Source organism: Delphinapterus leucas, chromosome 11, assembly GCF_059928025.1.
Source record: "Delphinapterus leucas isolate spDelLeu-1000000601 "Yukka" chromosome 11, BTC_Dleu_Yukka2, whole genome shotgun sequence".
Lineage (NCBI taxonomy): Eukaryota > Metazoa > Chordata > Mammalia > Artiodactyla > Monodontidae > Delphinapterus > Delphinapterus leucas.
The window spans coordinates 102,321,829-102,344,267 of NC_143139.1; the positions used below are offsets into that span (position 1 = coordinate 102,321,829).

Here is a 22,439-nt window from a genome sequence, read left to right on the forward strand (position 1 = left end):
TACAGCCAAGACTGGGGGGGGGGGGCGGCGGTGAGGACGGTCAGGACCCCAGGGGAGAGACAGAGACAGGCGTTTGGAGCCAAGTGCCCGTAACGGAGGCCGTCGGGTCCCTGTGCCCCACCTCCCCATACATAAGCCCCCCACGTCAAGTCCTAAAGCACCCTTGCTCTCCAGAGAGCCCACCCTCTTTGGTGTCTCCCCCTCCTCAGGCCCCGTCCCACTCCTCCATCCATCCCATCCCATCCCATTGACTGACTCTCATCTGACCAGGGTAGGGACCAGCAACTCTGGACTCCGGACAGCTCCCCGGTACCCCCTTCTTCACAACACACACACCTCTAGGTGGCGCCTTCCGCACCAGCCCCAGGATCGCCTCTGAGGCCTGGAGGGATGGGTGGCCGGGCACCAAGCAAAAGCCTGGTGATGCTGGCCCCCGCCGCCCACCCCGGCCCCAGGACACAGAGGAGACGCAGGCGTGCGGCGTGTCATTAGCGCTCTTTATAGACTCTGGTTCTAGGAACAGGCTGTCTGCGGCTGGCCGGCCGGGGCCAGCATGCTGACAGGGCAAGAGAGGGGATATTTACAGGCCCACCGCGAGGGCTGTACCGTGGCTGCTCCCGGCGGGTGCTCAGCCAGGGCTCCAAAATGAGTTAGAGCTGGCCGGGCGGGGCGGGGGCGGTTGGGGGGGGGGTGCTGTACACACATTTGGGGGCGGGGCCTCAATACTGTCAAGGGCGGGGGCTGTAAACATGGCCGGGGGGCCCTGCCCACCCCTAGTGGTCTGTAACGACTGGACACAGAGCCGCTGAGCAGGACCGGGCTCAGGCGTCTGACAGGCAGCTCTGGATCTGGTCCACCCACTGCTGGGCTGACGGCACGTCCTGGGCACAGAAGTTGTAAACACGACGCGTCGTCTTCACCTGGGGACGCGGGACACTGACTCCACGGCCCCACGCGGGCCGCCGCCTCCCCAAGCCGCGCCCCCCATCCCCCGGCGCCCCAGCCACAGCTCACGTCAAAGAAGGCCTTCTCGTCCACGGTCTTGGGGGCACCCAGAGTGGGAGTGCCAGGCGCCACAGCCTCCACCTCCGCCAGGTCGATGAAGCCCTTGCACTCCGTGTCCACTCGGTGGTCGTAGTAGCGCAGCTGAGCAGGGGCAGGAGGTCAGGGCAGGGCTCCCTCGACTCCCCACCCCAGCCAGCCCGCTGACCACTCACCTGGTGCTTAGTCTTGTCTAGCACAAACCAGCGGGCCTTCCAGGGCTTCATGAAGGCCCCCTTCTTGTACAGGGTGCCCTCATAGGACCTGCGTTTGCAGAAGAACCGGCCAGAACAGCCATCAGGGCCCGGCAACGGCCCCGCCTCCCCGCCCCCGCCAGCCCCAGCAGCAAGACCGAGGCCCCTGTCCCCAGACTGACCCAAGCCCGGAGCACTGGGAAAGGACCCCCTCACGCCCGTCACAGCACAGACACTTGGGAGGGTCCCACACCAGAGCCTCAGGGTCTCAGGGAAACAGCCCTACATGCAGAGCAGGGGCCCCTGACACGGAGCAGGCAGGTCTGGGGAGGCGACTGCGGCAACGTGGCCCCTCCAGGCCCAGAGGGTGGGATGCAGCCTGCCGGGCCCCAGCCTCTGCTGGAAGCTGCCCCACCCTCAAAGGTATCCCATGGTCCCTGTCCCTCTCCTCCTCCGCAGCCACCGTGGCCTGGCTGTGGTCGCCGGTTCTATATCCCAAACCCCTTCGAAGCCCACCTGCTTCTCCCCAGCAACGGTCACGGCTTAGGCCACCATCATGGCCTCCCCGGCAAATCAGTCCACCTAAGAAATAACTAGGCGCTCCCCGAAGGCACCTGCCCGCACCCATCGAGAGCCGAGGCCCCAGCTCAGAGGCGTCCGTGGCGCAGAGCCGCCTCTCACACCTGCTCTCACTCTCCGCTGTCCGGAACTGGCCGTACAGGGCGCTGGCGCTGCGGCGGGCGGCCTGGCGGGGACCGGACGCGCTTGAGCCGCTGCTCTGGTCGCTGTCCAGGCTGAGGCTCAGGGTGGAGCCCACGGGTCCCTCCTGCAGGTACACACCCAGCGAGCGGCGGTGGTGGGGCACGCTGGACACCAACAGGGAGCTGGGGGTGCCCTGGGGGCGGGAGGGTGGGCCCGTGTCAGGGGGTGGCCTCCACCTCCTCCTGGCAGCAAGCCCACCCCAGCCCCCCACACCCACCCCCGCTCACACGTTCGTCTTGCCGGCCTTCGAGGCGCTGGGCAGCTTTCACCCGATCCCAGGCATCCTTCCAGCGCTCAGGGGGTCGGCCCAGCTCTGTCTCCAGCCGCTGCAGCTCCTGGAGGAGAATCAGTGAGAGATTACGCAGAAAATAAGTACCCAGACTAGAACACGAAAGGACAAAAGGATGGAAGACGTAGGACAGGAGACAGGGAAAAGATCTAAGGACCGTGTAACTGTCGTCCAGAGGAGGAGGCAAGGGGGAGGGATTGGGCAGAATCAGTATTTGGAGACAACAGTTGAAGAGACATCAAAAATATACTCAAGGGACTTCCCTGCTGGCACAGTGGTTAAGAACCCGCCTGCCAGTGCAGGGGACACGGGTTCGAGCCCTGGTCCGGGAAGATCCCACATGCCACGGAGCAACTAAGCCCATGCGCCGCAACTACTGAGCCTGCGCTCCAGAGCCCGCAAGCCCAGAGCCCGTGCTCCGCAACAAGAGAAGCCACCGCACCGTGACGAAGAGTAGCCCCCGCTCACCGCAACCAGAGAAAGCCCGTGCACAGCAACAAAGACCCAACGCAGCCAAAAATAAATTTAATTAAAAAAAAATTATTAGACAAGCAGAACAGCAGGAAAATAAGAAGCATCCTCAGGGGAAAAGTTAAAAGAAACAAGACCCAGAAATGAACTAGACACTCAATTAGCATACAAGAAGTTCAAAACAGTTGTTATAAATACATTTAAGACTTAAAGATGGACATAATGGTTGAGCAGATGGGGAATCTCTACAGAAAAGAAAAACTATAAAGAAAAATGGAAACGCTAGAGCTGAAAAATACAATATCTGAAGTGGAAAATTCATTAAATAGGCTTAAGAGCACATTAAACATAAGAAAGAAAAGAGCAGTAGAGTTGAAAACAATGTAACAGGAATCATAAAAATGAACTGCAGAGAGGAAAGATCGGAGGAAAAAACCAAATACAGCCTCAGTGACCTAGCGGGCAAAGAAGTCCCAGAGGAAATGAGGGCCAAGATTATGCAGAAAAACTTTTTAAAGACATAACGGCCTTGGTGGTCCAGTGGTTGGGACTCTGCGCTTCAACACAGGGGGCGTGGGTTCGATCCCTGGTCGGGGAACTACGATCCCGCATGCCGCGGGGCACAGACAAAAAAAAAGAAAGAAAGAATGGCCTAAAATGTACTAGGTTTGATTAAAACTATCATCCCATACATCTAAGAAGCTTAAAGAACTCCAAGCAGAACAAACACACACAAAAAACACCATGTGATGGCCAAACTGCCAACACTAAAGATGAAGACAAAACCTTAAAGGTAGGGAAAAAAAGGGTGATGCTACACACGGTTTACAAGGATAAGAACGAGCACCAACACTCAGTCAGAAACAATGCAACAAGCAGAAAACACTGCAACGACATCTTTAAACTGCCAAGTATAAAAAGCTGTCAACCTAGCATTCTACATCCAAAGAAAACACCCTTTAAAAAATAAAGGCATAGATGCGGAGCAACTAAGCTTGTGTGCCACAACTACTGAGCCTGTGCTCCTAGAGCCCGCGAGACACAACTACTGAAACCCGTGCACCTAGAGCCCGTGCTCCACAGCAAGAGAAGCCACCGCAATGAGAAGCCTGTGCACGGCATCAAAGAGTAGCCCCCGCTCGCCGCAACTAAAGAAAGCCCGAGCGCAGCAATGAAGACCCAACGTGGCAATAAATAAATAAATATTCCTTTAAAAAATAAATAAAGGCATAGAAAGAGAAATTAAAGAAACAATCCCATTTACCATTGCATCAGAAAGAATAAAATGCCTAGGAATAAACCTAAGGCAGCAAAAGACCTGTACTCCAAAAACTATAAGATGCTGATGAACAAAACTGAAGATGACACAAACAGATGGAAAGATATACTGCGTTCTTGGATTGGAAGAATCAGTACTGTTTAAATGACCACACTACCCAAGACAATCAACAGATTCAATGCAATTCCTATTAAATTACAAATGGCCTTTTTCACAGAACTAGAACAAAGAATTTTTAAATTTGTATGGAAACACAAAAGAACCCGAATAGCCAAAACAATCTTGAGAAAGAACAGAGCTGGAGGAACCATGTGCCCTGATTTCAGAATATACTACAAAGCTACAGTAATCAAAACAGTGTGGTACTGGCACAAAAACAGACACAGATCAATAGAACAGGATAGAGAGCCCAGAAATAAACCCATGAACCTATGGTCAATTAAACTACAACAAAGGAGGCAAGAATATACAATGGAGAAAAAACAGCTTCTTCAATAAGTGGTGCTACGTGCTAAAGAATGAAATCAGAACATTCTCTAACACCATATACAAAAACAAACTCAAAATGGATTAAAGGGAATCCCCTGGCAGTTCAGTGCTTAGGACTCTGCACTTCCACTGCAGGGGGCATAGGTCTGAACCCTGGTCAGGGAACTAAGATCCCACAAGCTGCATGGCACCACCAAAAAAAACCCGAAAGGATTAAAGATCTAGATGTAAGACCAGATACTATAAAACTCCCAGAGGGAAACATAGGCAGAACACTCTTTGACATAAAGCACAGCAATATTTTTTTGGATCCATCTCCTAGAATAACAGAAATAATAACAAAAATAAACAAATGGGACCTAATTAAACTTAAAAGCTTTTGCACAGCAGAGGAAACCATAAACAAAATGAAAAGACAGCCTATGGACTGGGAGAAAATATTTGCAAACAATGCTATGGACAAGAGATTAATTTCCAAAATATACAAACAGCTCACACAGCTTAATATCAAAGAAACAAACAACCCAATCAAAAAATGAGAAGACCTAAATAGACATTTCTCCAAAGAAGACATACAGATGTCCAACAGGCACATGAAAAGATGCTCAATATACCTCACACAAGTGAGAAAGTCCATCATTAAAAAGTCTACAGGGGAGGGACTTCCCTGGTGGCAGTGGTTAAGAATCCGCCTGCCAAAACAGAGGACAAGGGTTCGATCCCTGGCCCGGGAAGATCCCACATGCCACGGAGCAACTAAGCCCATGCACCACAACTACTGAGCCTGGGCTCTAGAGCCCGCGAGCCACAACTACTGAAGCCCATGCGCGTAGAGCCCGTGCTCCGCAACAAGAGAAGCCACCGCAAATGAGAAGCCCGCGCACACTAACAGAGAGCAGCCCCCGCTCACCACAACTAGAGAAAGCCCGTGCACAGCAACAAAGACCCAATGCTGACAAAAATAATAAATAAATAAACGTATATTAAAAAAAATGTCTACAAATAACAAATGCTGAGAGGGAGTGGAGAAAAGGGAACCCTCCTACACTGCTGGTGGGAAGGTGAATTGGTGCAGCCACTATGGAAAACAGTATGGAGGTTCCTCAGAAAACTAAAATTAGAACTACCATATGACCCAGCAATTCCACTCCTGGGCATATATCCAGAAAAAACAAAATCTCTAATTCAAAAAGATACATGCACCCCCCTCCAATGTTCATAGCAGCAATATTCACAAAAGCCAAGACACAGAAGCAACAGATGAATGGATAAAGAAGATGTGGCGTACTTATACAATGGAATACTACTCAGCCATAAAAAGAATGAAATAATGCCATGTGCAGCAACATGGATGGACCTAGAGATTATCATACTAAGACAGAAAAAGACAAATATCATATGGTATCACGCATGTGGAATCTAAAAATATGATATAAATGAACTTATTTACAAAACGGAAATAAACTCACAGACATAGAAAACAAACTTATGGGGGCTTCCCTGGTGGTCCAGTGGTTAAGAATCCGCCTTCCAATGCAGGGAGCGCAGGTTCCATCCCTGGTCAGGCAACTAAGCCCATGGGCCACAACTAAAGAGCCCACATGCTCTGGATCCCATGTGCTCTGGAGCCTGCGCACCACAACTAGAGAGAAGCCGGCGGGCCACAACTAAGACCCGATGCAGCAAATAAATAAATAAATAAAAACTTACGGTTACCAAAGGGGATGGCAGGAGGGATAAATTGGGAGTTTGGGATTAACATATACACACTACTATATATAAAACAGATAATCAGCAAGGATCTACTGAATAGCACAGGGTACCATAGTTAACATCGTGTAATAATCTATAATGGAAAAGACTATGAAAGGAGGTATATATATATATATATATATATATATATCTGAGTCACTTTGCTGTACACCTGAAACTAACACAACATTGTAAACTATACAATAAGAACAGAAATGGTGGAAATAAAAAAAAGAAAAGAAAATGAAGACATTTTCAGGTAAAAAAAAAATAAGCTGAGGGTCACTAGCAGATTTGGACTACAAGAAACATTAAAAGCTCTTCAGGCTACAGAGAAATGACACAATACCAGACCTACACTGAGAATGAAAAATACTGGGCACAGCAAATAGAAGACGCTTTCCTTGCTTCCTAATTTTTTTAAAACAAAGTGGACCATTTAAAACAACCATAACCCATGCTCTGTGCTGACGTCACAGGTAATAGTAAAAGGGCTGATGACAAAGGCAGAAGGACAGGAGCGGGCAGTTCCCGTGGGGGGTGTGCAATTCAACCCCAGATGCGCTGGGACTGCAGTCACTGACAACCACTAAAAATAACACAAAGATACAGCTCAAAAGCCACACAAAGTAGATAACATGGAAAAGTAATACTCAACTGTCAGGAAAAATAACAAAAGGAAGAAAGCAGCGAAAAAAAAAAAGTCCCATGAAAGATAGAAATGGGTAAGAAGAAGACCTAACCACACGCTGAGTACCAACCAGAAACTCACCGTTAACTGTAAAGACACAGACCAGTCAGAAGTGAAAGCACTAAAGACAACATCACGCCACACAGACGCTGGCCTAGGGACACCAGCTCCAAGACCACGAGCAGTACCAGAGAGAAGAGGACGGTCCTCTGCCCTCTGTGCTTGTGGGTCCCCTTCACCCACAAAACCATGACCCAGGCTCCCCCAAACCCTGCGTGGCCAGTGCCTTCGGCCGGGGCCACTGCTGGGCTGTGAAAAGCTTTCCACCTGCTTGTTTACACCTCACCACCTCCCTGAGAGGCAGGAATCAGCCTCCCCACTTTCCCCACAAGGAAGCAGCCGCTCAGGATGCCTAGATACCCTCCAAAGACACCCAGCCGGGGGGGCAATGCAAACCCTCCTGTGGTCCGGACCTGAGGCCCCGAGGGAGAACTCCAGCCACCGGACAGCCACCCTCTATGCCATCCCAGCCTCCCCCCAAACTCCAGCCCCAAGGGGCTCTCTTCTCTCTTCTGGGGGCCCGTGTCCTATTGAATCCTGATTGCTGAGGCTAAGCAGACACGCCCACTAAGTCTGGCAGAGGGAGTGAGAGAAGCCTGAACGTCAACCCCAAGCTTCCAGGCCCATCTCTCTCTGAAGGGGGCACCACCAGGCAGGAGGGAACCCAGCAGACCACCGTCCACATCGGGGGGCGGGGGGCCGGGGCAGGGCCACCAGACTGACGTGCGCTAGGACCCCCTCTCCCCTTCTCAGGGGCCACACGCACCTCCAGCAGCTGGGAGATGGCGTCGGGCTGGGCTCGGGGGCAGCTGTCGTAGCAGGGCCACACCACCCGGCGCCTGCTCTGGGGGGCACCCCCATCGGGCCGCTCCTCCTCCGGGGGCTCGGGGGGCCCCTGCGCCAGCTCCCAGTCATAGGGGGGGCCCTCGGCCAGCGTCTCCTCGGTGTAGAAGTCCCACACCTTCAGGTTGGACACGTTGCTGTACGGCCGGAGGACCTGGGGGCGGGCCTGGCGTGAGCACCGGGGCGTGGAGGGGCCCGCCCGCCCTGACCAGGCTCTGCTCACCTCCGCGTCCTCGGGCGCGTACAGGTAGTTGTAGAACACCGGCGTCCTCTTGCTCAGCCGCTCCACGTACTCCCACACCGAGCGGCAGGCCGCCTGGCCCCGGCGCTCCCCCTTCTCCTCATACAGCAGCCCTGCAGGGGGCAGCGCTGAGCCCGGCCCCACCCCGGCTGCTGACCGCGCCCCTGTGCCCACCTTCACCGCCCCCGCCCCCACCGTACCCAGCTCGATGCGTTCGTAGTCCGAGTCCAGCAGGAAGGTCCGGAAGCGATGGGACGCGTGATGGTAGCCGAGGAACTTGAGGTAGAATGGGCTGAACTCGAACTCCATGGGGAACTGCAGGTGGACCTGTGGGGCATCAGGAGTCAGCGGCCAGCGGTCAGCACGCACAGCCCCCCACCACGGCCGCCCGCTCACCTGGTGCACGCAGTCCAGGAACTGCAGAAAGACTGGCGTGAAGCCACTGCTTTGCCCGGCCAGGGTGTGGGCCCCGCGGTGGCTGAAGCGATGGCCAAAGGACAGCCACTCCTTCTCCACCAGCAGACGGAAGCCCTCCAGGGTGCGGTAGAAGGGGTCCGAGAGCAGCTGCACCAGGGACACCACCTGCCAGCAGCGCCGTGGGTCAGCAGGGCGTGGGGACTGGGCCCAACACCCGCCCCACCCCCACCCCGGCCACTGCGCACCTGAGTGGTGATGTCCCAGCCGTCCTCCAGGCTCACCAGGACAGAGGAGCCCGAGTCCAGGAGCTCCACCACCAGCACCGACACCTGCAGCAGCTTGTGGATCTGCAGGACCCGCAGCCCCTCAGCGCCTCCCAGAGCCCGTGGCCTGAGACCCCAGCACCCACACATCCACAGGAGCGGTGGCTGCGCAGGCCCACGCCAGGGGGCACCCGCGAGGCAGCACAGCCTGGACGGACCCGAAATGCTCCGGCGTGCTTCCTCCCACCCGGCCGCCCACCCACCCGCCTATCAGCGTCTTCTGGGCCTGAAGAGGCATCCCCTCTCCTTGACGTGCCCAGCCCCACCCTGACAGAAAGCAGAGGGCTCCGACACAGCTGGGCCCTGGCCTCCCTCCCCTGTCGTGTACCACCACTGGGAAGTGGCCATCATCCCCTCCGAAGCCCAATACTATCAGAAGAGGAAAAGCCCAGACCCCGCCCACCCATGGCTCTAGGTAAGTGGCAGGGCCCAGCACCCAGGCGGGCACCGGACGGCCCCTGCCCATCGCATCCCCTCCCCCCGGGTAGCCCTCCACCACGGTGGGGCAGGGGCAGTGGAGAGACCTGGATCAGCCACTCTGAGTCTTCCAGCGAGCACAGGAAGGAGGCTGAACCGGGCTCGGTGGCAGGATAGCTGGGGACACATGCCTTCAGCAGCTTCTTGAAGCTGCCTTTCACCTGCCGTGTCTCGAATACCTCGATGGGCACCAGCTCCCACTGCTGCAGGGGATCTGGCCGTACACCCTGGAGGAAGCCGGCCGTGGTGAGACGCGCCCAGGCCCCGTGCCCCCACCTGGCCCCAGGACCCTGTCCCAGTCACCTTGAGCTGGGCTTTGTCTCCAATGATGTAGAGGGCTGCACGCTGGGGCCGGAGAAAGCCTGGGTCGGGGGGGGCCCCGTTGGCCTGGGGGGGACCCATGCCTGCTAGCCGGGTGCCTACATCAGTGCTGAGCCCACCGCTGCGCCCACCGGCCCGGACACTGCCCCATTTACCTGCACAGAGAAACCAGGTGAGCACCGGAGCAGGGCCAGGGCACCACTCACCTGGGGCAGAGCTCCCAGGGAGGGCAAGGGTGGGACTCGGGGCGTCAGGCTGTTAGTGGCCGGGGCTGTGGTGAGGGCTGGGTTACGCTGGTGTGTCCCACGGGGCCGTTAGTGCCAGGTGTGGGGGACGTTAGTGCCCTGAGCAGTCACACGGGGCCATCAGTGCCAGGAGTGGGGAGCCAGCCTGCGCGGTCAGTACAGTACCTCGAGGCGCAGTCCGTCTGGAGGCCAAGGCCGCCATGGGGTTGGACAGCGTGGTGACCCTGGCTCTGGGGCTGGGCACTGGGGGCACAGCAGAGAGAAGGCTCAGGCCTGGCCCCAGGCCCGGGGGTGCGCCCAGCAAGGGCGGAGCTGTGGCCCAAAGAAACTGGGTGCAGGGCTGGGTCACCACTGAACCCCCCGGGGGTCCCAGAGACAGTGAGGATCTGTCAAGGTCCTCTGGGCCCCCAGGGCAAACGAGGGAGCAGAGGACCCGGTGGTGGGTAGGAAGGGTCAGGGGACAGGCAGGACCCTGCCTAAGCTGCTCATGACACGCAGCCACCAAGCGGCCCCTGCCCAGCACACAGCAGCAGCAGGAGGTGCCCATGAGGCGCAGCCCAGAGAAGAGGAGGCCCAGCCTGGGAGCTCCCAGCCTGGAACCTCAGAGGGTGGTTCAGTCCAGGACACAGGCAGGCCCAAGCCCCAGCACAGAGCACCTGTGAGGACCAGGCCCAAGGCTTACGGGCTGGGACGGCCCAGCCTGGAGGCACAGGGAGCCCGCAGGAGGAGGCCTCTGGATTTCAAAGCCTGCACCTGGCTCTGACCCAGGCTCACTCGCCTCTACAGAGAGGGCGCAAGGCACCAGAGGCCAGCATGGCGCCAGCCCACTACGCTGCAGGCAGAAGCATGGTCACCCACAGTGAGGACAGTGTGTCCTCGTGACACAGAGTCTGGACCGGAACCGGTGTACGGCTGAGGCGAGCCGAGACCTTGTATGCCCCCAGGCAACGAGGGGGAAGGCCCGTGCCCAGAACTCGGGGGACACCCAGAAGCAGCACCAGTGGGCTGTGGGGACATTCAGAGATGCCCAAGCAACACTAGGGAAGACACAGGCACTAGGAGACGAAAGATCCTGCGGGGAGGGTGCTGCCTGCAGGGGCCACTCAGAACCACTGGAGCGGGCGGAAGGCAGGAAGACAGCGCAACCATGAAACACACTTAATGATGGACTCTGATGTTCGGAAAACTAAAAGCCGCTCAAACTACAGAGCGGTATTCCCAGTAGAGGACCAAGAGGAGTAAGGCCTGCGCCGCTTCAGAAGGTGGCACCGAGCCCAGCGCTTCCTAGGGCAGCATCCCCATTAACCACCGTGAGGACAGCCTGGCCACCCTGTTCCCAGCCCCCTTGGCCCCGGTGCCCAGCAAGTGGTAACAACAGCTACAGACGGAGCACTGAACTACAGGCTGCACGGGGACTGGGGGGCTGGTGTGCGCCAGCAGCAGAGGAGGTGCCTGCGGTTGGGGTGCTCCTCAGGCCTCACTCGGGAGGGGTGAAGGCCCTCCAGCTACGGGAACAAGTGGCGGCTGCACCAGGAGGCCCTGTGCCACGGGCAGGAGCAGCCTGGGCCAGCGTGGGGGCAGTTGGCCATGGGGATGGCTGCAGACTCAGGTGGTGAGCTCACAGACTCAGGGTGGGCAGAGAGGGAAGAATCAAGGACGATGCCCGGGCTTCTGGAAGGCTCAGCCCCACAGGTGGCCTGCCAGCCCCCAAGCCCACCTGAGAGCTAGAGCAATGCATCTGGGAGCCAGTGCATCTGGAACCTAGAGCAGCAGCAGAGAAAAACGCAGACAAGTGTGAGGGGAGGGAGGGAATCAGGAAGGCCTGAGTGACAAGTGACCCCTGGTGTGATGTCTGCACAAGCCAGGGTGGGGGAAGGGTCTCACAGAGAGAAGTGACCCTCGTGTGACATCGGCCAACTCTGCACACACAACCGCCAGGACGGCTCCAGGTGTGTACAGATCCCTGGTAGACGCTGTCACCACATCTGCTGAGGTACAGGCAGGGGTTGGCTCAGGCCAGCATCTGGGCAATGGTCAGGCCCAGTGCGGGCAGCCTCCCAGCCCCCATGCCTCCAGCGGGGTGATGAGACCTCCAAGCACGGACTGAGAGGCAGCTCGCTGATCACCAACGTGAGGACCAACATGGGCTAGGTGGCAGCTCCGAGGAGGCCCAGCAGCTTTCAGGAGGGCCAAGAGGATGAACCGGAAGGGACCAGAGATCAGTGAGGGAGGGTCCAGGAGGGGAGATGGAGGGAGATGGGCAGGTAGGGGAGAGGCTGTCACGGGGGGAGATGAGGGAGATGCGGGGGCAGGATGGGGGCAGGTGGAGGGTAAGCGGGGTGCAGAAGCGATTGCCTTGGGGCAAGGCCCTGGGGTGAGGCTGCCCATCCTGACACAACCCCCCCCCCCCCCGCCTGCAGTGCACGCCCTGGGGCCCTCCTGGGTGTCTCCTGTCTAAAACCCTCTCCCAGCGCCAGGCATCCACATGGCTCACCCTGCCACAACAGGGTCCCCGCCTGTCACCCCAGGAGACCAGACCACCGCTTGTGGACAGCATGCTCTTCTAAGGGTCGCCCTGCACCAGCACCCCGATGGCAAGGGGTAGGGCCCAGGATGGCCCCTGGGCGCATGCCCCAAATTCCTGGGCCTGCTGCCTCCTGTGTAAACCCCCAGAGGAGTGGTCAGAGCTGGGCCTCAGGACACTCACCTGCTCCCACAGCCCAAACACTCTGCCCCCTTGTTGGTCTGCTTTCCATAAATGCCATCACTACCCGCCAGGTCCTCCGGCCCCGAGCACCCTCACCGTGACTGCCCATGTGGGCCGAGGAGAAGCCGCTGAGGGTGTTGCGACCGGACGCATCAGCATAGCGCGGCATGGAGCTGACCACGGCCTGCAGGTACTTCTCCTGCTCCAGGCTGCTGGAGTCGGCCTGGGACTGGCCTGCGGGAGGAAGTGGAGCTGGGGGCGGGGCGCCGGGGGCGGGGCGCCGGGGGCGGGGCGCCGGGGGCGGGGCGGGGCGGGCTGCAGTGTGAACAGGGAGCCTACCCGGAGAAGGCGCGTTCTGGGCCTTGAAGAGGCCGACGACCCCCTTGCCGTGCAGGCCCCCTGAGCGCAGCAGCACGGCCTTGGAGCGTCCGCTGCGCCAACAAACCACCGGGAAGCGGTTCTGGCGGTAGCAGCGGGAGACGCGCTGCAGGGCGTTGTCCTGGACGCTCTGGGGGACGATGAGCAGCCCCGGATAGCTGCGAGGAGGCGGACGTGAGGGGAAAAGCAGGCCAAAGGCACTCTGGACCCACAGCCGGGCGCCCCTGGGCCTTCGGCCTCCTGGAGGCCACCAAACCTGCCGCGCTCACTGCTCACCTGCGGCAGATGGCGTACATGCGGTTGACCGGGGAGATCCGGAAGGGCTCGGATTTCGCGCGGCTCAGGCTGCTGCTCAGCGTGCCCAGCCCCAGGCGCTGGTAGTCCCGGCAGCACGCCCGCTCCACCAGGCTACTCATGGTCATGCGGTCCGAGGGCTTCAGGGCCAAGGAAGGGGTCAGCGTGCTGGGCTCCAGCTCCTCTGACACTGGGGCAGGCCAGGCACACGGGGGTCATTACCCACGGGCTGCCCGGGTCCCTTACCCCTCCACGTGAGGGTCTTCACCCCGACCGCCCACGGCTCCCCACACCCCCACCTGAGATCTCGTCCTCCTGGTCCCCAGGGGGTGGCTGGCCCCGGTGCTCCCAGCTTGGGGGGCTGTACTTCTTCCGGGTGACATACTGCCGCCCGATGGTCCTCTTAGCGTTCTTCATCAAGTTCCGGGACAGGGTCCTGGGGGGGCCCGAGGAGTGCAGTTGCAGGGTCAGCAGAGGTGAGGAGATGGACAAGGGGACACACACACAGTGGTTCTGCGAAGGGAAGGTGTTCTGGCCTTGGGGCCCAGCTCCCTACCTGAAGGAAGGACCCTTGTCCTTGGTGGCACGGGGCGGCCGGCCGGGTGTGTGGGCAGAACCCAGGGTGAGCGCGAAGGTGCCCCTGATATCTGGCGGGTACCGCAGCTTGTGCAGCTGCTTGCGGAAGAGCTCAGCGCTGTCAGACCCCACCTCCTCGTCAAAGACCATCTTCAGCAGCTGTGTCAGACATGAGGCCCTCAGAGGCTGGGAGGCCCGTGGGCCTGAGCCCTGGCCACAAAGGCGGACAGGCCTACGGGACGCCCCGTGCCGCATCACTGGAACTCGGGTGTTTCTAACAGGATGGACGGGTGAGGGCCCTGCGACCAGGCGGCCCTGAGAAAGGCAGCTAGGTCTACCGTGGGACTGTGAAGGGCCAGTCTCGCCTCTCTATCCGGTGACGGACACGTCCTGAAGGAGCGCCCCAAGGACAGAGGGTGAGCGGAGGGCCTGCTCCCCAGACTGCATGTAGCTGGAGACTCAGGAACCCAGTCTTTGTGTTTCATCTAATCTGTGCAGGTTTCAGCTGGGCTGGGCTCACGCAGCACGCTCCAGACACGGCCTCTAGGGTTCGGGCCTTGCAAGGTAAACGGGAGAGCCCCAAAAACTGGCACATGGCGCAGGCAGAGGACACCAAGCTAAGACACAGCGACTTCCCTGTAAACTCAGGAATCACAAAGGGCTCAATGCTGGCTCAACACCCGCTCATGAGAACAAGACTAGGGCTCAGATGCTGCATCCTGGAGAGGGCCGCGACTCAGGGGCCCACAGACCCCACCCAACACAGCCCATGCCCCAGCCGACCTGGAAGGTGCAGGAGCGCAGCTGCAGCCCGTCCGGCAGGTACTGGTCACTGGGGGTCTGGATATTAATGCGCTCCTCCTTGGTCAGCGCAGCCACCGGGAAGGAGCGGACCACCACCTGTTCCCCCACTTATAACAAGCCGGGTGCAGAGTCAGGGGGACGGGAGGGGTCGAGGGTCACAGAGTCTCACAGTCCCAGAGCTATGGGGTAGACCGGGAGGGTGGGGAGGAAAGACAACAGCCTATCTCCCACAGAGACCCTAAACCCCTGAGAAGGGGAGAGGGAGAGGCAGAAGAAGTCCCACTAGCCCGAAGACCTTGGGGGGGGCAGGGGGAGGGGCAGGGGGAGCGGGGGCAGAGGGGTCCAAAGGCTCACCCAGGGGGTCGGTGGGCATCCCCGTGAAGATGACCCGGTACGTGGTGAGGAAGACAGCGCCCTCAGCCGGGAGCAGTGCGGGGCCGCCCCTGCTGCCCCCGGCACCCTCCTCACGCCCATCCGGCAGCAGGTAGACACGCAGGCCGTCCAGCACACACTCCTCACCGGGCAGCAGGCGTGGCCGAAGCAGTTTGGGCTGTTTGGGGACAGGAGCAGTGCCTCAGAACATAGCCCAGTCCTGGTGCCCGCCACTCCCCGGCCCCTACTCACCTTCTGGATGGGGGGCAGCCTCTTGCTCTCTCTCTGCACGGCCTCCAGGGTCTCGATGTGCATCTGGACGATGTCTGGGGGAGAGCAGTTCTCATGCCCTGGCCTGCGCCCACCCATCCAAGGGGAGTGTTTCCAGGCCCAGACCCCATACCTGGCACCATGACATGCAGCCCCTTGAGGTGGTCGCTGGTGACCCCACTCTCTGTGCAGACCTTGTCCACGAAGCGGTTGATGAAGCGGACCACGGCCCCGGGCACGTCACAGGTCTCTGCGTCCTCGAAGCCGCTCTCTGTGTCATAGCTCTCCGCCACGCTGCCTGCCATGCTGGGCCGGGGAGGGGCACAGTGGGCACAGGCCACCCAACCCAAGGCCTGTACTGCTCAGGTCCTGCCCCCAGGCCACACCCCACCTGTTGGTGACCAGGCTGTTGCTGGCGCTCTCCAGGTCGCCCAGCCCTGCACGCTCCCGGAGCAGCCGGCTCTTGCTGCTGTCCAGGGGCAGGAGCAGGTAGCTCATGCGGCTGGCGTAGTGGATGGCCTGGCTGAACACCGTGCTCTCCTCCTTCTGCACCAGCTCCTGCTGCTTCTCGCGGCTCAGGGTAGGCCACAGGCGCCTCTGCTCAGATGCCACGTCCAGGGCAGAGCGCTCGTCCTCCTGTGTGAGTGCCTCCCCAACCTGACCCAGGGGCCGCACGTGAGCCAGAGCCAGGCCAGCCCCATCCCGCGGGCCCAGGGAGTCCCCACACACCTGGGAGGGGTCTCGGTCCTCGGCAGGCTCCAGGTAGAGGGCCCGGATGTGGGTCTGCACATCCCCGTAGAACATGGCCTCCCAGAACTGCGGCGTGCTCCACACTACGTGCTCCTGCACGCAACTGTACGCAAACTGCGTCACCCCTGGGCTGAGCTTCTGCAGAAGCCAAGAGGGAGTCAGCGGGTGCAGCCGGCAGGAGGTTGGGGAGACTCTGTCCGCCCCAGCACTCACCCGGCAGAAGGCAGTGACCAGGGGCAGCAGAGCAGCTGCGATGCCGTGCTCATCCAGGGAAGTGCAGTCCTGCAGTAGGGCCGGGGGCGTCGGATCCCGGCCCCGTGCCATTCACACCCCCACCAGCACCGCCGACAGAGCAGCACCTCCCATCAGTCCCCGAACCGTCTGCACCAGCTCCCCAGGGCTGCTCGGAGGTTGAGGGCAGGAGGCCCCTGCACCAGCCTCCCACAAGGATTCTCCCCACGCCACCCTCACCGGCAGACCGGGGTCTCCCCAGTTGTCGGCACCGCCAGAAGATGTACCCTTATGGGTAGGCCGGGGAAGCCCTGCCCGGCCCCACCCTGTGGCCACAGCGCCAGCAGGGTGTGAGGCCCGGCCTCACCTGCAGACAGCAGTTCATCATGCGGACCACGAAGTCGAACTGCTGGTGGTCAAGGACCGCCCGGTTCTGTTGCACATGCAGGTGCAGCTCCTGGGCAAGGCAGCGGCGGGCCGCACGCCCCTTTAGGGCCCTCAGCACAGCCGGAAGCAGCTGCGGACGGGGAAACAAGGGGATGAGGGCACGAGCCTATGTGGACCCAACCGTGCCCTGAGGCACAGGGAAGGCCTGGCCCAGACGTGGGGGCCAGAGCCCAGGCTCTCAGCACAGAGGAGACCGGAAGCCATCCGGTCAGGTGTGCCCAGATTGGGGCTTCAATGCCCAAGAGAGACCAACGCTCTAGTGGAGCCAGCCCCCCGCACACGAACCTCACAACACTGCCAGTGCTCTGAGCGAGACCCCACGGCCGGCCAGGGCCCCAGCGCCTAGAACGCACAAGCCTAACGCAGAGCCAGCAGCCGGCTCAGCACTGGGCGGGCCACAGAAAGGGCTGCACTTGTCCTGTTGATACTCCCGCACACTGTGAAACAACCAGGAACCCGATAAAGGGCTGGTTTAAGAACTAGGTGCTTCACAGAGAACCACGCAGCTGTGAAACACAAGACAGACTCAAACTGGCTGTCCTGAGAGACCCAAAGTGTCAGTGGACATCACAGAGGGCAGAACGCTAAATGAACTCCACTTTCTGCAAGTAAAAAAAAAAAGACACGTGTGAGTCGACACTAGTTTCTGTGAGCGATAAAGAAGACACTTAACAGTAGAGACTTTTAGAGCATTCTGACGACTAGAAGTTGAAGAAAATTCCTCCCGCGGAGCCTCCCCAGCAGGCTGCACCCAGCTGTTCTGAGGTGGACCTGGTGTCCACCTGCCCTTCTTGCCAGCCCAGCTCCCTCCAGCCGCCTGCAGGAGAACGAGGGCCAGGGCTCCTCTGAGAGCCGCTGCCCTGGCCCAGGCTGCCCCCACCCAGAGCCCCCAGCGCTCCCTGTGCCCGGGTTACCCTCACCTTCTTGGCCTCAAGCATCTTCCCCTCGAACACGTAGGAGATGCAGTTCCGGACCACCTCCAGCCGGCGCGCACTGTTGCCGTGGAGCCCACTGCTCCGCTCCAGTATGGCGGCTGGGGAGCAGAGAACGTGCTCACTTCTGACCTCACGTGCACCCTCGGCCACACTCAGGCTCCCCCTCCCGGTTACGCACTCATGGGGGGCCCTGAGGGCACGGTGGTCCTCTTCTCGGCCTTCACGGCCGGGGGTGCGCCCTGCATCTTGGCTGTGGCCTGATCCACGATCCACTGCACCATGCCCTCGTCTAGCCGGGGGAAGGGCCGGGGCGCCCGCCGCAGGTGGCTGGCCTCCCCTGGCCTCTGCACCTTGTGCATGGCCACAGCAGGGTACGGGTTCTCCTGGGGGCGACACAGGCAGGATGGGCGAGCAGCCCCGGGCCAGGGCAGCACAGTGACCCGCCCCCTCGTGCCGCCTGCCTTACGTTCTTGTAGAGCTGCTCTGCCAGTTCCTTGACATGACGCAGGACACGCTGGGGGTGGCTGTCATCCGCCCGCATCCGTGCCACCTCGTGGGCCACCAGCTGGGGGAGGAAGCAGGGTCAGGCGGGCTGGCTGGGGCAGGGAGGGGGGTGATGGCGGCTCCTCCCAGCTGGGGTCGGGGTGCACCTCATCAAATAGGTCCGTAGGACGGTAGGGGACCCCGCGCTCCGACACAAAGCCTGCAAAGGCCATGCCCTCCAACACCTTCATCAGGAAGTCATCCTCCACCAGCCCACGCTGGCCCAGGAAGGCTGCCTGCGGTGCACAAAGAGATCAGCCCCTCGGGTACTCACCTTCTGCCCAGCCCCGCCCCCACCTGGCGCCCACCTTATGGAAGCGGATGACAGGCTCCGGGTGGATGCGGACCATGTGCAGACACCAGCGGTAGCCTTGCAGGAGCTGAGCAAAGAGCCGCAGGAAGACGGCACGCAGCTCCTTATCCTGGGGCATACGTGAGGGCAGGTGAGTGCCAGGCCCTGAGCCTTCCAGGCACCTCACCCTCCTGACCCTCCAAGCTTCCTCCACACAAGCCACAGGGCCTCCTCTAAGACTCGGTGCCGATGGCCACTCCTGTGCAGGACCCTCCGAGGCTCACACCCACCCCACGCGGCCCTGGCGACCCCCTGGAGGAGCGCTCAGCACCGGGTGGGCCTGGGCCCCCAGAGGGGCAGCGACCCCCACCTGCATCTTCAGGGAGGAAGTGGACGTCGTAGGTGGAGGGAAGGCGAGATCTGCCAGCTCCAGCTCTGGATCCAGGACCTGTGGAAGCAGCGGGGAGCAGGGTCAGCTGCACACCAGCCCCACGCTCTGGCTTCCTCTGGCCACCAAGTGACCCCACCCCAGCCTGCCCAAGGCCCCCGGTCCTGCCTCACCATGCTCAGAATACTGTGTGTCTGGCTCTGCAGTGGCTCTGGCAGGGGTGGAATGTGCACACACTCAGGCACAGTCACCGTCCCTCCATCAAGATCAGCTACAATCACATCCAGCTGTGGACCAAAGGGAGCGAGAGGTCAGAGAGCCACGGGCCGGTCAGCAGGGCCTGGGGTCAGCCCAGCCTGGAGCAGCCCAGCCTGGAGCAGCGAGGCAGACGCCGAGCAGGGCCCTCACCAGCTCCTGGGCCTCTGCCTGGAAGGCAGCGTTGACTCCGATGATGAAGGGTGTGGGCGTGCTGAGCACCTCCAGGAGCTGCGCCGGCAGGATGGGCACGTACGTGAAACTGCAACGGGCCAAGGCTCAGCGCGACAGCCCGAGGGCCGGGGCGGGGCAGAGGGACTGCGGGGCAGTGGGCAACGGTAAGGTCAGCACCTGTATCTGAGAGGGAAGAGCAGCGCCAGGAGTCCCCGGCAGGCGTCCGAGAGGCGCTGGTAGCTCCGGGACAGGAAGAGCACCTTGTGCTCCGTGAGCGCCGCACAGAACAGAGACAGCACGTTGGTGATGCCTGAGGAGGAGGACAGGCTTAGAGGGCGCAGGCGCCCGCCCTGCGGTGAAACCTCGCTGTGTGTCCGCCAGCCCTGGGAGGGGAGACGAAGGACTGTGTGGGGCTGTGGGGCTGGGCACCAGGCTCACCCAGCTGGCGGAAGAGCAGGGCCACGCTGCAACGGCTGATGGGCAGCGAGTCGCTGAGTGGGGTCTGGATGACCTGCCGGTCCCCAGCCCCCAAAGAGATGGTTCTCTGTGGAGAGAGAGGGACCGGTGCTCAGCCGCTCCACCCAGACCTGGGCCACCCCCAGCTTCACAGCCTCAGGCGGGCCTGGGGGAATGACAGACCCCGAGGTGGGACTGGCCAGGACGGGCCGCACAGCACAAGGGAAAGGCCACGCCTGGCCTCTGTCGGCCCAAGCAGTGCTGCAGAGAAAACTCTGGGCCTCTGACCTGGGGTGGGGACGGGGCCTGGGTGGGCAGAAGAAACAAAGAATCCGTACCACTCCGTCCTCAACAGAGTCCAGCTGCACGGGACAGACAGGCAGAGAGACACAGTTAGACACACCCACACGCGGGGACACAGACGGGGGGGGTGGACAGACAAGCCAACACTGACACCCAGAGACAGGCACACCCAAGGAGGGAGAGGACAGAGGAACCAAAGGGTGCCAGGTGGAGAGCCAGATGCGACATGGGACACGAGACAGGCAGGGCCAAGAAAAGAGGACAGGCGGCGGCACCAAGACGCAGGACAGTGTCCGAGGCTGGGGCCGCACTCCGCCCAGGCTGGACTCCGAACGCCTACCAGGCCCCACCCCGTGGCCTCAGGCACCAGCGGGTCCTGTGGCTGCAGGTGGACAGCAGCTGCCTCCTGACCCACCTGTGAGCCCCCGGCCAGAGGGATGATGCACGTCAGCAGGTTCCCAACCACGTTCTCCAGGCCCACGTTCAGGCCCTCCACATGGATGGTGTAGAGGAGACCCAGGCTGTTCTGCAAGGACCACAGATCGGGGAATGACGGCCCAGCCAGCGGGAGCACCCTGCATCCTGCCCTGTGCCCGGCTGCCCGCCTCACCCTGAACACCTCCGCATGGTCCAATCGAGACACCAGCACCAGCGTCTTTGGAGCAAACAGCTGGCCGGGCGGGCCAGGAGCTGCGGTTGACAGTCCCACTGGGCCTCCCTCACCTGCCTCCTCTTCCCTCTCGGCAGTGTCCTCGGTGCACAGCCCTTCCTGTGGACAGAAGCCCCATATGCCAGGCTCTCAGGCAGGTCTCCTGAGGCCTGGAGGGGGGGGGGTGGTGAAGGGGGACACGGGACACAGGTGACTCAGACAGGACTGGCCCTCTGGAAACTTCAGCCTTTGTGGGGTTGGGTCACCAGGACCAGACACACACAGGGAGACACACACAGGATAGAGGGAGTCGGCCACAGTCAGAGGCTCGGCCCATGCAGGGTTACCTGTGTGGGCTCCACGGGCTCCCAGAAAGTCAAGCATGCGCAGTAGTGCCGCTCAGAATTGATATCGGTGAGGACAGCAACAAAGAAGGTCGGCGGGTTCCTCTCGGGACACAGCTGCCACCCACTGGGCTGGCAAAACTATCGGGAGGAAGGGGACGGGGGTCAGCAGTCAGTTCCCTCTAGCCCCCTGCCTGCGAGGGACTGCACAGCGAGGGCCTGGAGGCCGGGTTCCAGTGCAGCCAGCAGCACCCTGCTCTGTGACCCACGTGCCTTGCCTCCTGGACCTCAGCCTTCTCCCACACAAAAGGGAGTAAGAGCCTCCGGCCTCACTGTGCGGGGCGAGAACCCTGTGATGCAGGGCATGGTCCCCACCACCAAGAGGGAGCGACAACAAGACGTGATGTGGGCACCAAGCACCCGGCCAGCCAAGCCTGCACCCCCGCCCTACGTTCTCCAATGCAGCTGATGTCTCCTTGTACCCAGCGGGGTCCTCACGGTGCCTGCCCCCCACCGTCTCAGCACCCCAGCCCTCGGCTCCAGGCCCTGGGGGAGCGCCCACACTCACCAGCTCGATGCCCTGGGGGAACGGGTTGTCCTCCCAGTCCTTCTCTGGGAAGCGCTGCAGGATCTGGCCCTGGCCTTCCGCACTCCCTGAGGACAGGAGCAGGGGTCAGAGCACCTCCCACCTCCCACACCTGCACCCAGTCAGAAGCCTCGAGGGTCCGAGTGGAAACATCTCACCCATCCTGGCCCTCAGGTGGCACCAGACCAGCCCCAGCTCCCAAACCTATGGTTTCCCTAAAGACAGTCCTGTGAGGAGGGGCCCCTAGGCAGCCACAGACCCCAGGACCACCAGAGGGCATGGAGAGAAGCCCCTGCTGTGGGGTCGGGGTCCCTGCAAGCCTCTGGCTGGGCCAGGCACCAAGAGCACAGGAGGCCCGTCACAGATGCAGAAAACAAACTTATGGTTACGGCGGGGGGCGGGGGGGGGGATAAATTGGGAGATTGGGACTGACATATACACACCACTGTATATAAAACAGGTAACTAATAAGGACCTACCGTATAACACAGGGACCTCTACTCAGTACTCTATAATGAACTTAACGGGAAAAGAATCTAAAAAAGAGTGGATATATGTATATGTATAACTGGTTCACTTTGCTGTACAGCAGAAACTAACACAACATTGTAAATCAACTCTACTCCAATAAGAAAAAATTTTTTAAATGACCTGGAAATTTTAAAAAATAAAATAAAATAAACTGTGAGAGCCTCAAAAAAAAAAAAAGGGGCACAGGAGCCCCAGCCCAGGGGAGCAGGGGGAGATACTCCCTACTCCCACCCCCACTACCCCCCTCCTGGGTCCCACC

At 60.3% G+C, this 22,439-nt stretch overlaps 1 protein-coding gene across 10 annotated transcripts in view; it reads right to left on the bottom strand.

Moving 5' to 3' along the window:
* Positions 1-480: 480 nt before the first annotated feature.
* SBF1 (SET binding factor 1) overlaps positions 481-22,439 on the bottom strand; it is a 28,194-nt gene continuing 6,235 nt past the window's right edge. For 2 of the 10 annotated variants that reach the window (XM_022597038.2, XM_089921525.1), the window contains exons 2-41: positions 21,632-21,717; positions 21,067-21,204; positions 20,681-20,839; positions 20,486-20,596; positions 19,750-19,855; positions 19,489-19,621; positions 19,291-19,399; positions 19,056-19,169; positions 18,865-18,942; positions 18,511-18,624; positions 18,310-18,438; positions 18,126-18,224; positions 17,838-18,042; positions 17,645-17,757; positions 16,645-16,794; positions 16,260-16,328; positions 16,026-16,184; positions 15,688-15,953; positions 15,430-15,602; positions 15,279-15,352; positions 15,009-15,204; positions 14,634-14,761; positions 13,831-14,009; positions 13,574-13,710; positions 13,257-13,464; positions 12,942-13,138; positions 12,699-12,836; positions 10,061-10,138; positions 9,633-9,805; positions 9,377-9,556; positions 8,775-8,876; positions 8,509-8,694; positions 8,313-8,439; positions 8,095-8,225; positions 7,795-8,025; positions 2,225-2,332; positions 1,919-2,130; positions 1,218-1,305; positions 1,015-1,146; positions 481-920 (exon numbers count right to left, since the gene is read on the bottom strand). In XM_022597038.2, the coding sequence (XP_022452746.1) occupies positions 822-920; positions 1,015-1,146; positions 1,218-1,305; positions 1,919-2,130; positions 2,225-2,332; positions 7,795-8,025; positions 8,095-8,225; positions 8,313-8,439; positions 8,509-8,694; positions 8,775-8,876; positions 9,377-9,556; positions 9,633-9,805; positions 10,061-10,138; positions 12,699-12,836; positions 12,942-13,138; positions 13,257-13,464; positions 13,574-13,710; positions 13,831-14,009; positions 14,634-14,761; positions 15,009-15,204; positions 15,279-15,352; positions 15,430-15,602; positions 15,688-15,953; positions 16,026-16,184; positions 16,260-16,328; positions 16,645-16,794; positions 17,645-17,757; positions 17,838-18,042; positions 18,126-18,224; positions 18,310-18,438; positions 18,511-18,624; positions 18,865-18,942; positions 19,056-19,169; positions 19,291-19,399; positions 19,489-19,621; positions 19,750-19,855; positions 20,486-20,596; positions 20,681-20,839; positions 21,067-21,204; positions 21,632-21,717 (5,615 nt within the window). In that variant the 3' untranslated portion in view covers positions 481-821. Of the gene's footprint in view, positions 921-1,014; positions 1,147-1,217; positions 1,306-1,859; positions 2,131-2,224; positions 2,333-7,794; positions 8,026-8,094; positions 8,226-8,312; positions 8,440-8,508; positions 8,695-8,774; positions 8,877-9,376; positions 9,557-9,632; positions 9,806-10,060; positions 10,139-12,698; positions 12,837-12,941; positions 13,139-13,256; positions 13,465-13,573; positions 13,711-13,830; positions 14,010-14,633; positions 14,762-15,008; positions 15,205-15,278; positions 15,353-15,429; positions 15,603-15,687; positions 16,185-16,259; positions 16,329-16,644; positions 16,795-17,644; positions 17,758-17,837; positions 18,043-18,125; positions 18,225-18,309; positions 18,439-18,510; positions 18,625-18,864; positions 18,943-19,055; positions 19,170-19,290; positions 19,400-19,488; positions 19,695-19,749; positions 19,856-20,485; positions 20,597-20,680; positions 20,840-21,066; positions 21,205-21,631; positions 21,718-22,439 lie in introns of those variants that run through there. The other 8 variants (XM_089921528.1, XM_089921526.1, XM_022597035.2 and 5 more) reach the window with 8 other exon arrangements.